Raw genomic sequence first — 17,371 nt, forward strand, 5'->3', positions numbered from 1 at the left:
AAATGCAAATCATTTCTCATTAACAATTACATAAAGAAGTATCAGCTAGCCAGTTTTAAATCCACTTAATGTGTGCCATATTGATTTTATATCCTTCTAGTTTATTAATCAAAATGTCCTGTGGTGTCAAATGAAATGAYGCTTTAAAGAAAATATAAATGCATGAATTCACCACTACCACTTTTTAAAGCTCAGATGAGAATAGTACTCCACAGATTGAACTTCTACTCTTTTTCTCTCAAGTGAGGAAGACAGTATGCACATTKTATTTTCCCCCAATTCTGTTTATTCTGGGAAAGGCACTTAGGAATAGAGATCTGTAGCTTCTGTTTCCCAAATAATTTTCTGTTTCTACCCTTGGTCTTTTCTGTTCCTGCTTTCCTTCACTCACAACTATTCAACCTAAGCACAGTAACACAGATTCAAAATATATCTGACTTACAAAATTTGATAAAGAAGCAYTGACAAGTTTAATTTCTGCAAGCAGGTCTTTCCTGGAATGGTAGGCAAAGATAGATTTTTAAGCTTAGTTCCACTTAAAGAAGTTTCTCCATTAAGAATCTCTTCTGCCAGCTCTCCTCAGAAATGCAAAATAACAAAAAACTTGCATGAAAGAATGAAACTCTAAACAAAAATAGCACCATCTTTTGGTACCCSTGTATTTCCAGAGATATACTGGCTACTATTAAAAAAGCATTCTTAATACATGCATCTGTATTTCTAACTAAAACCCAATATRCTGAAAAATTAATTGATGCCTAAATTCATAAACAACCGTAAAGCCTACACAAAAAAGATAAGAAGGAAAGTCATGAAGAGCTTTTACCTGTGGATCTTTGAAATACATTTCATACAACTGAATGGTCCGCCGACTCGCTTGACTCCCATGATACACAACCACATTCAACTCTGTCCAGGTGCGGAACTCCCTTTCCCAGTTGGGAATTGTGGACAACGGTGCAATAACCAAGAAAGGACCATGGATTCCTTTCAAATATATCTCATAGAGAAACGTAATGGACTGGATAGTCTTTCCCAACCCCATTTCATCTGCTAAAATGCAGTTTCGTCTGAAAACAATAATAAAAACAGTCTGAATGATTTATTCTCAACATAAAACACAGAAAATCAGTAAGAATATAAACCGAACAAACCAGGTATTTCTAGAATAAAAAGACACCATAACATTTCTGCATTTTAAACAGATGTTGTGATTTGTGATTCAGTAAGCATGGATATGTCCTTTCTATGTACTTCTGAAGTTCAGAAGGGGAAAGAAGGGGCAGCARGGGCATGCATGAACTCAATGCATTTGCAACAAAAATCTATCTGAAAAATTCATGTTYCACTCTAAATTAGTTTGTATATGACTCCTGCAGCAAAAAATGAGAACGTAAATGATTCTAAACTCTCACTTTAGCAGGTTACTTTAAAAGGCTGCTATTTCAAATAAGCTATAAAAGCTTYTCCAAAGCAGGATTCAGCAGTAAGTAATGTTTTACGTACGTGTTGTACCAATTGAAAAGAAGCCAGTTTACTCCCTCCAACTGGTATTCCCTGAGTTTGTTATTGTTTTTATACTCCCTGGAACTCTCCGATTTCTTCCAGTCATCGGCAGGAGGTCGCTCCTGTTTCAAATACAGCAAATCCCATTAGTGGTTTCTAAAAGACCGCATTACTTTACTATTTTCAAATAAAATCCTCTGTATAGAGCCAATTCTTACCACACGCTCCATTTCTGGCTCCCTAGACATCAGTTTCTCAAATTCTTCGATCTTGGCTTGGTCGATGTCTTGCTTGAGCTCCCAAGTGCTGTCTTCATAAGGAAGCGAACACCACTTCACCAGATAATGCGTTACAGGCTTTGTTAAGACAAAAATTACATTACRTCACAAAGCAGAAAGACATTTTTACAGGAGATCAGCAGGCTAGATAAAATTCAAAAAGCCTGATCAGACCTGAATGTCTGACTCAGCCAAAAGGATAAGCAAACAGCAGGTTGACACCTTGACAACCTAAAGAATTAAGATGAGAACCTGGAGAATGCAGGCTTACCACCAAAACAAGCATGACACTACAGTTGAAATCACTAAGGTTAGACTAAAATTTAGAAGCAAAACAATATTCATTTCTCAACCCTTACAATTTCTATACTACATATTTWAAAAAACAACTGTTTTCTTTTATCAGTGTCATCAGAAACTTCAAAACAGACAAATTAACCTCCACAATTCACTGACAGCAACATGGAAACACTGGCACTGCCAGTGAAGCTTTCTATGCTCCCAGGACCAGAGAGATAAATTTTTGTGGGAGACAAAATTATCTTTTTTGCAGAACAAGTCATTAAAAACGAAAAAAGARTCAGTTCAGGACTTCTTCTGTAACAGGTAGTCGAAACAATGTCTAAACCATTAGGATACTTAGGTAAGACTCTTGCAGTTTTCATTTAAATTCTGTATTACATGCATGAACAGCCTATTTCTCCAGTATTAAATATCATTGCTTTGTTGTTGTTGCTTTTTGGTTGGTTGTTTAGTGTTTTTTTTTMAAAACACAGCTAATTTATAAGAGGTTTGGAATTCTAACTTAACTGCCTTTCTTTAAGGGAAACCGCTACATTAGCCAATGTTTTCTCAAACATGTTCCTATTTTCTACACACATAACCATGGTACCTTCTGTAAGTGTTTAATATATTCTAATTCATGTATTTCTAAACAATAAATTCTAAATACAATGTTTATATGACTAGAGAACCATTAAAAGTTTTGTTTACCTCTCCATTATCATCTGTGCTACGTGAAAAATCCATGATTCGATCAACTTCCACATAATCTGGATTAAAAAGCTCATCATCAATCTGTTCAAGGAGGGAGACAAAAATATAAAAGATATCTCTATTAGCCCTTTCTGACAGAAAAAATGATTATATATTTCACCAGGCAATAATATTTTGGGTCACGGTGACACAGRATTTATATTTGGCAAACTTCAACATGTTAATTGAAATGCTACAATTCAGCAAGATCATTCCCCGTGAGGGAATCAGACTTCTCAGACTTTGTTAACTGGGCCTCTTAATTACTGTGTGAAACCTTTTACTGTGAGAGAATGTTTAAGAATATTTTAAATGAAGTGTGAAATTACAATTCACTAATGAGCAATCGAAAAGGCTTATGGCATGCAATGCATTTAGCATTCTTGAAAACTACAGCTTGCAATAAAGAAATTAGAGCCTTGTACACTAAGTGCCTTTGGATTAYTTTAACTACAGGAATTGTCTAACTGCTTTATAAGCAAGATTCAAAGATTATTATTTCAAAAACAGAGAAAACACAAAATTTGTTAGGTTCGTTATTATGCTTTAAATAACTTGCAGCATTCTCTTGCATACTAAAGCACTGCATTTCGTTCTACAGTTTTAAGATCCATTCCAACAGAAGAGACAGCCAAAGGGATTACAGACTGTATATTTTGAAAGCTTTTTCCAAAACAAGAACAAATTCCAAGTATTTACATTAACTTGTGACCCACTTGGAAACAGATTAAAAAAAGAAAATGGAAACAGTTCCAGGTATCTTCACTTARAACAGATGAAACTTTTCAATTTGCAACAGGTTTTTATTTCAGCTTGAATGATACAACAAAAATAAATATAAATAAATAAATGTAGTAGCTCATGAAGGCATTTTTTTTTTCTTAAAAGACAGCATTTTTCTAAAAGGCAATCTTTCAGAGACATAAATCAGCAAATCTGGTCTTTTATTGACAGGACCCCTGCCACATCACTGCTTATGGCTCTAAGTGAAATTAAATTGATGATAAAAAGCTTAAAATCCCTTGTGAGCAGCAGTCCATAACACAGAAAAATGGCATGCATTTCTTCTGGTATAATCAGCTCCTCTGAAAAAAGCCATGGTACTGCTTCAGTCAGGCTTCCAAGGCTAATAACTAGCCACTCACTTCARGGAAAAAAAMMMAACAAAAACYGTAGGAAAAAGTACATAGTCAGGATAGATCAAATGACTTKCATAAAYTTGCAAGACTTGCTTCCAGAASGRTTATGCTTCATACTAGCATAAGAGCTGCTGATATATCACAGTTATTCAAACTGTTCTGTTTGTATACAAAACAAGTATTCATAAGAAAATTCCTTAAACACCCAAAAGGATCAAACAAAAAAATCATACTTCGGAAAGGAATTTGTTCTGGCCCTGTTTTGCCTTGAACCGCTTAATCTTCTGCTGAATTCTCTTGTCTTTGTCCAGCTCTTCCACAGATGCCCACTGACAGTGAAGGTAAGAACTAGAAAACGAAACAGGAAAATCTTACTCAAAACTCTGCTTCCATTGCACTCCTTAGGTATTCCACTACTATAACTTTATCTTTCCACCACATTTCTAGYGCTATGCTTGGAAAACTGGACACTGTATTCTTTGTCATACAGGTTATTAACCCATCTTGGCTCAAAGTAATTACACTTACTAATAGAGAAACTTGTCAGGAAATAGAAACAACTACCACTCAAAATCTAAATACATACCCTCTATACTTAGTTTGGCACAAAGCTAGGACAATTTTTATTGGGCATACTTAAAACATAATTATTATACAAGACACTTATAAATAAATTCACTATTTACATCATCTTCTAGCAAAGAGTGGGGTTTTTATAAGTTAATGAAGAGATGAAACTATTATATATAACTTTGWGGTGACACCAGCATTGTAATTCAAAATTGCTTGTGAATCAATTGCAGTTTAAAGATTGACAGAGAGAAAAGAAAATCCCTTGTAAATATAGTTTCACAGTAACAACACAGAGTAAGGAATAGYATCTCTGCCGAAGTGACTTGTTCCACTCCGTAAATTTAGAATCTGTCAAAAGTTCTATTGCTAAGACACAACAGTTAATACAAAAATTACATTTCTATGTAACAGAACTAAACAAAGCATAACTAAGCTATTAAACATTATGCAATAAACAATATCATGCAAAAGGTACAAAAATGACAGCATATTTWAAGTGAAGTCAACTATGTGCAGGTAGMTGCCATAAGCTCCCTTAAAGCAGATTTCTGTCCCTCAGATTGAAAATGTGGTACAAMTAAACAAGGWGTGYTATTTTAGTATAAGAAAATTGAGTTTATCCAACTATGAAGTGTTTTATTTTAAATACTGATTGCATTGCAGCTTCGGAGTCCAGAAGTGAAACAACATGCTGCTCTCACCATGATTACACTCYTCTCATGGAGGGGTAACGATCTGCTGGAATACTGAAAGCAATGTTTGTTTGTAATCTTAGACATTTTGCTAAACATAAATTTTGTTTCTGAGACAACACCAAGGGTTATTTTTTAGTAGTTTRCACACACTCACTCTCTGGTTGCAGTCAGACCTACACAGCTACACAGGTATGTGCTCRTGAGCCTGCATGTATAATGAACCTTAAAAGTATTTAATAGCAGAACAGTTTTACTTATGGACTTAATTTTGGAGAGAACACAAATTAAGACAACACTGTCAAAACCCGTACTACCAATGCAAGGTTATTTCCCTGTTATTTGTCACTGTTTTGSATTAAACATTAGATTTGTTTAAAGTTCGATAATAAATTGTATCAATTACAAAACCAGTTTTGAAAGCTATTTGTAARTTATGTGAACTTAGGGACAGCAATCAAACCTGTAACTTTACTTACAAGTTTTTGTACTTTACATAAAATTCCTCTACTTCTACTTCCTCTCCGTTCTCCATCTAAAAGAAAAGAAATGTTGAAACATGAATTAAATCTCTAAACAGCCCAATTCAGTACATGATTAAAAAACTGAGATACAGAATATGGTCCCCCACACACAAGTGGAGGTGTAGGAAAAGGTTTGTGGGGGAGGACACGGGTGAGGAGTTTCCTCCAGCTGCTTACCCAAGTACATACTGCACTGCTTACTACAACTTCCAAGACATGAATCATTTGAACTCCTCCCTAACCACATGCAGCTTCATTCACAACCTCACCCCAAACCTGGCTTTCTGCCAAACCCACAGTGTTAAGTAGAAGCCAAGTGTACCATTTTCTCAGGCAGCAGCCAATTAGCAACTGCACTCCTGAATGCCATATGTATTATTTTTGGCTGGCTCATGGCAACTTTACATTGTGGGTTTTGTAATGTTTTAAAAAAGAATTTTAAAGGGGGTTTATTCCTCCATATAGTTAATAACTCCAAACAAGAAGCCATATAAAACTAAACCTTATACCTCTGCTAGAATTTTAGTGCATCAGTGTTCATGGCTTTAGTTTTACTCAATGGTGCAATTAAATTCACTCAGGCAAGATGTCTCACATACAGAGCAGCCAAATTAAATTAACACCCAAAAACTACATTTAAAGCAAGGTTAAAGTTGTGATATAAACCAGCAAAACCAAGGGCATTCAGTGTTAAGGGTTGAGCTACCCTTAACTCATCCCTGGTGCCAAAGTATTGCATAACATATGGCATGTAATACTTTGTTGAATTWCTCCTTAACCCAGCCATAGGACAAACTAAGGACAGTGCACCAGGCACACATTTAGAATTCAGTTTATGTCACAACATTAACGGTTTGTTTTTACTAATTAACTATAGGAAAATTTTAAATAGCAGAGCATTTTCTGGTTTATACATTTTATCAGGGACAACATCTGTAATAAAACTGTATATGCAGCATTAAACAGGCAAAATTGTTGACTGCTGTATAGATCAACATTCTTTGTATTTATATATATATATTTTAAAAGAGAGAGAGAAATCTATACAGATATATACACAGGAGGGACTACTGTGAAATTTGAACTGTCATCTCATAATCGCTGGCTACGTTACCTCCATAGTAGTGCAATTAAAGAACAACAGCAGTAGCTGCATTAAGCTGYGCTCTAGCACGGTAAAGTTCATGCATTCCTAGTCCCTGAATGACACAGTATTCCTTTACTTTCTGATTAGCAAGGGAGTTTCAGTTTAGCATTTATATCACTTCAGTACAGTCTGCTTGCATTCCTTCCTAGAGAGAGAAACAACACCWGATTCCACCTATTTCTCCCTAAAGAAATGGAAGGAGATATGGTATTCCTGATGCTACTTCTTGATCTTCTCAAGATCATCTTCTCTGTTGAAGAAGATAAGCTGTCCAAATTTTTCTCCAGCCCTAAACACAGGGAAGAAACTTCTGAGATACTTAAAAAGACACTGTCAAAGGAAGGAATCTGAAGATGATCAAGATGCTTTTTTAAAGAAAATTTTTAAACAGTCTTTCTCAAGATGATATTAATATTTAGAGATCAAAACTGCACTGAGAAAGAAGCCGAAGATCACATTATCTGAATCTATTCACTGGCCTGAGGCAAAATTAGTCTTTAAGAAGTCAACCCTAATTTTAAGACATTAACTTCTTTTATCTTCTCAAATGTATTACTGCCAAGTCTCTGATTAGTTTTAAACCAGAATCCTTCGAGATCCATCAGTATTACAATGACAACATCATTAAACACCTTCACATAGAGGTTTCATATTAACCAGCCTCACTCCTCTCAACAGCATTTCAGTCAAGCATATTTTCTGTCAGCTGCCAACTTAATAACAATAATTTACAATKCAGATCTTGATAAATCCTGTAACTCTCATGAGTAAAACACACTTTTGTWTTGTCTAATAGGTAATAACTGGTCTATGTTATGAGATGTTCTAGAAAAGTGCATCAAAKATTCACCAAAGCAAAAGTATTTCAGAAAAAAAATATTTTAAAAGTCTTAGTCTGGCATTCAAMACTTATGCCCTCCTCCAAAAATCTAATCAAATTAAAATTGTCAGCACTCAAGCAGAGGTTAACAGTGCATCAGTTTAGGGTATATGAGACAGCGTTTATGCCTCCGATGTGCCTGTGCAGCCCCCACTACATGTACATTTACATTAACCAGGTAAAAAGGTGAGATAGAACATTAATTCAAAATTCTCCCCAAACTGATTAYACAGACATCCTAAAATAACATATGGCAGACTTGGGCAATGCAGGACATTTCAAATTATCACTTCCAGGTGTGAGCAGGATCTGATTCACAGTCTCTGCAGATAATTGAAGAAAAAAATGACCCCTTCATTCAAGCGAATACTTAAAAGCACATAATCTCAGATGCCATTGCCACATCAATACAGTAACGTTGCTAATGCAAAAGTTGAGTAAGCCACTCAGGTGTAGAGACAAAAGCTTGGGGAAAAGAAAAAGCCAAAAAAGCCACCAAATAAACAAAAAACCTAAGAAAAAAACAAACCATGAGAAAAACCACAACCATCAAGTACCAAAAAAATAGAAGACAGAACACATTAATAACAGATGCAAAACAACACACAAAACCCAATCACCTCAATTGATACACAGCACTAAACTGTAAACTGATCTGTTTGAGGAAGAGATGTAGGTATTGTACATGTTCTAACTAGCTCTAATTCTTACATGTACTAGTAAGCACAAAGAGACATTCACATGTGCAACACACAGGTAAAATGTTCTACAGACTCCCCATCTCCATAATATGCRCTATTTGTGTTGGATAGCATAATCAACTCTAGCTACTCCTTTTCAAAGTTAAGGAGCAGAAATTCAAAGAGGACCAAATGAAAAATTTCAGCATACAAACTGAAGATATCAGGTTTGGAAAGAGAGTGATACACATACTTAACGCTTTCTGCAAGAAGGAGTATTCAAAGGAATTCAACACTCCACGTTAAGAAAAACTGTGAAAAATGCAGTCTTTTTTACTGAGTTCAAACATGAACTCMGTTCTACCTTTTACTCAGTATGTTTCAAAAATGGCTGCGAGTAAAGTGCTGCATCCTATCTGGTAACTCCAGAACCAGACTAAGGCTATTTCTCAGAAAACCAGCATGATTTTATGATAAGAATACTGCTCCAAAAGCGTATTCATTATCTAATGTCCTTTACTTGACTGCAACATCTTTGTTACAACCTAATCCACTGAAAGGTTTCCTAGTGAAGCCTCTCCTCATGTTTATTTTATGCACTGGTCCTGATCGCAGCAATTTTACTTTGATTAGTAATCTAACAACCAGGGTTTTGATGACGTTAGTAAGAGTGTAAAAGACATTTAATAAAAGCACAGTTGGATACTTCAGATGTTAAATATTAACACCCTGAAATCCTTTTTTTTTTTTTTAAATTTGGAGAAGAGGGTTGGGGAGAAGAGCAGGGAAAGAAGAGACACCCCTCAAACCTGCAAATACAATCCATAAAAAACATTAAAGAAAAAGCTCAAAATAGAGCTTGCCTCCAGCAGAGCTTGCAATCAAAGACACGTAGGCAGCAGACCAACCACTTCCCACAAACTGCAGCAAAATATACACTCCCCATGAGTAATCACACCTTTGTTTGCAGGGGAGAGGAAGAAGGGAAGAATAATTGGTGCAAAACAGCTTCCCATGTAAAGACATTTATGAAAGGACCACATTCTCCTCTCCTGCCTAGTCGACCACCAGGACAACTAAATACTCACTTTATATTACCTCAAGTTTATCTGAAAAATAAGCCTATGGGTTTGAAACACAAAATATAGCTCTAGACTTAAAAAAAAAAAAACAAAACAGAAAAGAACTCCAAAAAGCCTTACAAGTTTTATGCTGTGTAAGATGCATAAACAGGTCAGATTGAATCAYAGGCACTGATGACATTGAATGAATGCAGATTTATAAAACTGTTAATGATGTTCAGACAGTAGTAATACAATTGAACACACACACCTCACCCCACCCAAGAAAACCAAACAAAAACCAAAAATAAATCCCAAACCACAATAGTGAAAAAAAATCCATGAATAAAAGCAATTTTCCTTTCTCCAATTTGAAAATTAACACTGCAGAAAAGATGAATTGTCGGTTAACTAAGATCAACATGATGTCATATCTGTGAAAGGCAGTTTTCTGTCCAATTGTAGTACAAGTCAGAGAATTAGCTCCACTGAAGAGTCTATTAAATACTATGATGTCCTTTTTGAAGCAAGTTCTTTTCTGCTTCCTTCTCAGAGTTCTAAGACTTTGGAAGTGCAAAGGCCAATCAAGTTGTKAAGCAGATTGGAAAAATCAGTAAGCAAAATAAGAATTCAACTAGGAACCAGGGCAGAATTATAAGGGAATCACACCAAACTTGAGTGTTTCACCATCTTAGCATAATGACAAGGAAGATATTCATCACCTGTCTATGTATCATACTTGGTCACATGTAAATTTGTTACATCTGCTAAGCACACCTGCCATCAAAATATGCAAAAACTACGGGCAAAGGTTTTTGTTTTCTAGAAAAGGCAGAAATTTGGGATACAGAAGAGTTTTCCCATTGCTCAAACTCCTATGAAATATCACTCTGAAGTGAAGAGCACCACAGATTCCACCCAGGCATGTATCAAATTTTTCATCCAAAAAAAACAAGAAATGAGTAAAAGCAATCTCTTTTCAACAAGTCTATCAACAAACATGTTGAATACACTTTCAGGGAACCTCCTCTATCCAAAATAACAGTTTTTTTAATTGGGTATATCTGAGGTATTTTAGTAACTCAATAAGGACTTCAGAAGAAAAATGCTTAGCTTATTTAAAAATGTGGGGGGAAGGGGATTTGTTTTACCTTTTTCTTGACTAAACGGCTACTCATTATTTTCTCCACAACAGGACCTTCAGCATCAGCAGATTCCTACATCATAAAGAGCATACAAGAGTTATGGGAAGGCATCTTCGTAAAGGCTTCATCAGAAAAACTTTTAAACAATCTGTTGTAACAGGAGCTTAATACYAAGAGGACATTCTCCCCCAGCATGAGAACTTAGGAAGATTCAAAAAGCCTTAATATCACAATAAAGGATGGAAGGATACTTATTTGAGCCCATTTTTAAGACCTAATGCAACTCCAGCTCTCTCAGTTAAGGTTGACATGCATAGATAAACAGATGTAAAAACATGAGCAGCTCCCCTCTCTTAAAATCATACATGCTTCCGGCACCATACAGTCTAAACAGCATGTGATATTCAGAAACTCTAGTTGGCTGTGCAGGTGTCCACACGATYGCTCTCAAACTGCCTGCAATTCTTCATTACATTAATTTACTATTACAACGGGAGGCAAACCATCCAAATTCTCCTTCTGATAAGACACAATTAACAATGGAGATCACATACAATATTTCACAAGGCTTAACAAATTGCCAAATGAAATACCAAAGAACATGTATATATTCTCCAATAGGTCATCAGTTAAATGAAGTAGCTCTTTGAAAAAGCACTACAAAACAATGAGATTGTTACAACAGTCATTCCTACAGTATTACCCCTCATCTTATTCAAACTATTTTATCCATCATTTACATTGCACAGAGAATAAAGTGTACCCTGCTGGGTACTACAAGGCAGTAATTTCATAAAGGAGTTCTTATGGTGCCTAGCAGCAGGGGACAAGCTTGAGTGGTTTATTAAAGTCACAGAAGCCAGACCACTGAATTCATACAAGTAAATTCAAGATTCCTAGCAGTACAGTTTAGGTTTCCTTTAGGTAGGGACCACTAATTTCAAAAAACTTAGCTAGAACTTTCAAACTGTGTATCATCAGCTTGCAAACAAAGCCATGAGTTGAGATACTCTTTAAGAATGTAAAAACTAAAGCCTTCTGGCACACTGTGTCAGCCACATATGACTGCATTCAGGAAAAGGGCCCATATTTGAACTTTGAATCCTGCAATTACAGCCACCTCTCCAGTCTGTTTGYATCTGACCTGTTGCTCTGACTGAGAAGTATTTGAAGGAGAGTCTCTTCCAGCAGCATCAGCATCATCAGCCTCCTCATCTGAAATCTTGAACTCCAGGTCTTCGGTGTAACGCTTCCTCTTCACCTGCCTGCTGGAGCGYCGTTTCTGGACAGAAAGCATTCATAGTTTTCATGAGAAACAAAACTGATAAGCAGCAGAATAGCTAAGAAAATTTCTCTGTGTTTCTCAAATACACTATTGTACAGTAAATGCTATCATTTCTACAGCACCCTGGTAGAAATAGTGGACTCAGGACACTACTATTCTGAATTCCTGCCTGTTAGCTTGTTTTAAATTCTGTAAGCAAAAMACAGCAAAAACCCAAAATGAAATAAAAACTCAACCACAAAGAACACTTTATGCTTGTTCCCAGTTGGAAAGTGGGGGACATCTTTCACTTTTCTTAACATTATTGAAACAACGTTAGAAAATTAGAAAGCCTATCTCAGAAAGTAATTAAAACCTAAGAAGTTGCACCTCTCCATTCACATCTACAACAAATTTTGACAGATGGCCAATGCAGGAGCCAAACACCACCTTTCCACAGCATGGCCCACTATGTTGCTAAGCAGTGACAACACACTTTCTTCCTCTCGCCATCCGCCCAGTTGTACTGGGATTATCTTGTAGGGGAAACACAATGAAATACAATTTCCTCACTTCACTGACCCAGCACTGTTCAGAAAGGCATCCTGCAGCACAGCATGGGAAAAGACCCCAAACTAATAGAGGAGAATGGAAAACTTGAACCACCCCAAATTGAAAACATGATTTCCCATACCCTCACCACCAGGATGAGAGAAAGCTTCAGCAAAACKGCATAAAACAATCTGTAAAACACACAAGAATGCATTTGACAGAATTTGCAACTTGATGCTCAGTGCTGGGTATTGTTYTTTACCACAATGAAATTCTACTTCCCAGATAGTCTGCATCAGGTTATACACTTTGAAAAGCTGTAAGCATATGTTGTTGAAGGAACCTGTCAACTGAACATCAAACATCTCAGTGGAGTAATGTATATATTAAAATTATGTTGAATATAAACTGTTAAAAAAAAACACCTTAATGACTTGATACACTACTTATTTATACATTTTACACTATTTAAACATCTTTCTCAGCTACCACACATCTCCACTGGTACCTGAAAATACTTASTTAATTTAACAGACCTATGCAAGTGAGTGTCTCAGTATACCCAGACAAAGTCAACTATTTACTTTTAGATAGTTAATCATGCTTTTTAAAGCATAAATGCCTGATGTATTTCACAAAATTAGGAATTATTTATTTAACTGAAAATTAAGATTTTGAGCAAGGATTAAGCTAACATCACCCTTTTAAACAATGGTGATGTGGCTTCTACCTTTAACACAGTAACTTACAGCGTTTTCCACAGAACAATATTTTTATACTTCAAAATAGATAACACTTGACAAATTTGCATCTGGATTTACATGATCACTGATGGGAAAATACCAATTTTCTTCTAACTCTGTAGATAAGTCTTACCACTACTTTTGGTGCCAAAAATCTCTTTTTCAATTTCCCTAACAGAAGGAATACCTAAAACATAATGGTACCCTTTATCTGATATTTTTTTGACTTGATGAACTTCTTGTTTCCTTTTACATTCATATGAAGTTTTGCAATTGTTATGCACTGTTGTCAGAAACGACATATGTTTACCTGCATCAGATTACCTTTAACTCATTAACTGAAAGGTGAATAATAGGTTTGATAATGGAATATAAAAAATCTGCATGATAACACACAAAGGCAAGTATTTTTCCTCTTTAAACAATGCATCACATTATGCATTACTACATAAYATCACTACAGAAGGCTCAGGATTTAACTCTGAAAACACAACGGTGTTTTAGAGAACTGAGTAATATCAATCTTGGCTGACAAATGCTTAACAAGTTTATTAACTCCAGCTATCCTAGCAAACATTGTCAGAACCCTTTCCTAAGTTCACGAAAAGAAGTTYGAGTGCAGTATAGCATGCACAGTACAAGAAAGTATTAAGAAAACAAAAAGTTACACGAAATACTTTGTTACGTTTAATTAAAAAGTGATGCAAGTACTCTAGTACTTCCATAAAAAAAAAGAAAAATTAAGAAAAATGAAACATAATGTTTATCGCCCAATGGTGTTTAATAAACAGGAAGTTTTTGTTCCACCAGACTGAAAACAAGCAAACCATGCAGAGATTTTGAATTTTAAAAAGAACACAAAATAACCCAAAAAAACATCAGCTCCAAAGTTTCTTCATCTTTTGCCAGTGCCAGTAATCAGGCTGAGAGAGATTTGGAGCATAGGACAGAAAACTTAATTCTTCGAACATTTTAACATCTGCATGGCATAACTCAACTTCTCTAATTCAGAATACACAGTTTRAACGAATCAGAAAGAACACATTCTTCTGCTGTTGCTTTTGTTTTAAACTAGAATACACTAGATTGCTCACATTTCATTATTTAYTACATTCTTCTTGAAAATACTGGGAGAAAAGGCATGAGCCATGCTTGYGTAGGACAACTGTTTGCCAAAGTGTTCACCAGGCTACACTGACCATTCCCAACTGATCACAAGTCTGAACATCTCTCATAACCAGAAGCACCACATCCACAACCTGACATGCAATGGACAAATGCAGTGGATTTCATACATGCTGGTATGACAACTTAGGAATCCCATACTTTCCCCATACTTTACAATTTGTTCCCACCTCTTCATGAGTGGACTATTATTTTTAGTGCCCACTCAAACCACTGCCGACAGAAGCAAGCCAGAAGCTGACCACTTCTTAACATGTCTAATGATCGAGCACACAAAACTTGTCATATATGCTACTCTATTTCCAGATTTGCTCTACATAAACAAAGTGTGGACAGAAGCTGGTAAGTGTGCAATGGTCAAGAGAAAWCTGCAGAAAAAGCCCTTCCTCCACTAAAGCAGTGTAGCTATAAGTCCCTGACATGCACGTTTCCAACACTCTGCTTTGTCACGTCTCATTCTTGATTTCAGAAGATCTGCAAAGCCAACGCAAGAATAAACACAGAGCTTATAAAGCAAGCCCTTGTAATGGTGCTTTAAGTCTACAGAACAGAAYACTCAAAATCACAACTGCAAAAGTAATTGAGAAAATATGTGAAAACTCAACAGCACTGTACACATATCCACAAGTACTAAGGCTGTAAAGCAAAATTATGATGAAAAATACTTGTTTTAGTAAAATATTCACCATGGTGATTTGTTATTTCTCACCTTTTTTTGTAAACAACACAGATATTATTGAAATACCTGTCTATGTAAAAAWTTTTACATGAGAACTATTGTTTTAAGCTTCTAAGTTGTCAAAGCCTAYAATGAACTTCAACAACAGCATTACCTGAACCCCTGGATCATCTTCATCTTCAGGATGAGGTGATGGTGGTGGAGTTTTTTCCAAATCTGAGTTTTCAGAACCTTCCTTTCCCTTGTTAACCTTTTTCTTCGCAGCACTGGTTTCTGAATCYTGCTTCTTGTTACTAAAACAGAGAGATATTTTTAATCAGTATTTGTAGAAAACTATAAGCAAGAGGTGCTTACAATACAGTTGATCCGTGAGATGTTTGTTTTGAGTGACTTCGTTATTTTCAACTTCCTTTCTTAAATATTTCAACGTAACTGCAAAATCAATGATGCATGGGCCATCCACTACGCATTCCTTAACAACACACACCTTGCTTCTTTCCCTCAAGACCTTAGACAGCGACACTCAATGTGTACTCAACAAGAAACTAAAAATGAGATGGGAAAGGAAGAGCTGCTCTCTTGAGAACCTGCACTTTCTGAAAGCGGTGTTTGGACAACCTGACACATGAGAAGAGAAACAGGATTACGCATGTGCTTGTCTTATATTAACCGTGCAGACCAGGTAAGCAGAACAAGAGCACCCGTTACCAAAACAAAGGACTGAATTCATCTTCTTCTACAATCCCTTCAATTTCCAAGCAGGAAATTCATTTTAGTGTCAGTGCTGAGGGCATCCATACAGCCTGAAAGCATGTAACTGCAGCTTGTGCAGGGGGGAAAACACCCAGCTAATATCTCAGCATTTACACAATGCTAGAAAACTACATCCACTGACAGTGGAGAAATGTTTTGGGGGTTGTTCCTCCCCTTCCTCTCCTATTAAACATTCATCACCTGAAAAGCTTGGACTGCATGTCTCCAGCTGCACTCAGAGTCTTGGAAATGGRCGAAAAACTTATGTATCAAAGTCTGGCTTTAAGTACACCATCACCAAATCACACACTGAGATGATCTGCAGCATTGCAGGGGTGATTTTTTAAATGGCAACAAAAATTGATGGTAGAAGTTAGTATTTTTAAGCACATTTAGCATTTGAGTCTGAGGCAGGTTTTTCCAGGTGTTTTGTGGTCAACCCCCAGCAGTCCATTACCAGTGTGAGGGGCTAAGGGAAGGTGCTGAGACAGCTGACAGCAGAGCAGAGCTGTGTGCTGGTACCTGACACATGGCAAACACAGGTCACCAAGTGCTACATCAGACACTTTTATATGGCTTCTGCATCCTCGTCCCTTTAATTTCATATCTGGGAAACTGCCTGGGGTTTGTTTTTTCTTCATGAGCCTCACATTTGTAATTTCTCATTTGAACATCAGCTTTAAGTTTGTTCATTTTGATCAGCACATTAGCCCAACAACAGTGTATCTGGATCTGTAATTTAAAACTTCCCAATAGAGACACGTCTCTTCAGGACTGCGATAACTCAGCTACAGCATTATTTTCTCCTTGCAGCTTATGCTTAAACTATCACTTATTTCCAAGTTAAAAAAATACAAACCAAACCACACACAAAAAAATTACACATGAAAAGACTGGGAGTTTTGAACACAGATTWGCATTACTGCAAAATTCTCTACTCAGCCCTAGTGAGGCCATATCTGGAGTAGTGTGTCCAGTTCTGGACTCACTCAGTAAAACACAGACAAGGAACTAGTGGAGAGGACACAGAGGAAGGGCACAATGATGATTAGGGRTCTGGAGCATCTCTCTCTTTTGGGGAGAGACTGTGCGAGCTGGGCCTTATTTAAAGAGAAGACCAAGACTAATGCTCTACAGAGGTCACTTCCAAACCTAAATTCTGTGGTTCATTAAAGCATATAAATATCTCAGTAGTAGGTGTCAAGAGGATGGTGCTAGACTCTTTTCAGTGGTGCACACTAACAGGGCAAGGAGCAATGGCCATGAACAAAACCAGAGGAAATTCCACCTCCACATGAGGAAGAACTTCCTTACACTGAGGGTGGCAGAGCACTGGCACAGGCTGCCCAGGGAGGCTGTGGAGTCTCCCTCTCCGGAGACATTCAAAATCCACCTGGACACGTTCCTGTGTCACCTGCTCTGGGTGACCCTGCCTCGGCAGGGGGCTTGGATGAGATGATCTCTAGAGCTCCCTTTCAACCCTAACAATCCTGTGATCCTGTGAATTTAACAGGACTCGACACAGCTCAAAAAAA

General features: G+C 36.6%; 1 protein-coding gene across 4 annotated transcripts in view; it reads right to left on the reverse strand.

Annotated features, from left to right (window-relative positions):
* Positions 1 to 17,371, reverse strand: part of CHD7 (chromodomain helicase DNA binding protein 7) — a 132,460-nt gene that overhangs the window by 34,274 nt on the left and 80,815 nt on the right. For all 4 annotated transcript variants that reach the window (XM_057377155.1, XM_057377157.1, XM_057377156.1 and 1 more), the window contains exons 4-12: positions 15,238 to 15,376; positions 11,805 to 11,942; positions 10,667 to 10,732; positions 5,703 to 5,758; positions 4,192 to 4,306; positions 2,778 to 2,861; positions 1,725 to 1,862; positions 1,507 to 1,628; positions 827 to 1,070 (exon numbers count right to left, since the gene is read on the reverse strand). In XM_057377155.1, the coding sequence (XP_057233138.1) occupies positions 827 to 1,070; positions 1,507 to 1,628; positions 1,725 to 1,862; positions 2,778 to 2,861; positions 4,192 to 4,306; positions 5,703 to 5,758; positions 10,667 to 10,732; positions 11,805 to 11,942; positions 15,238 to 15,376 (1,102 nt within the window). The remainder of the gene's footprint in view (positions 1 to 826; positions 1,071 to 1,506; positions 1,629 to 1,724; positions 1,863 to 2,777; positions 2,862 to 4,191; positions 4,307 to 5,702; positions 5,759 to 10,666; positions 10,733 to 11,804; positions 11,943 to 15,237; positions 15,377 to 17,371) is intronic.

This window comes from Malurus melanocephalus, unplaced genomic scaffold (assembly GCF_030028575.1).
Source record: "Malurus melanocephalus ecotype Western Australia unplaced genomic scaffold, MMel_1.1 scaffold_303, whole genome shotgun sequence".
Classification (NCBI taxonomy): domain Eukaryota; kingdom Metazoa; phylum Chordata; class Aves; order Passeriformes; family Maluridae; genus Malurus; species Malurus melanocephalus.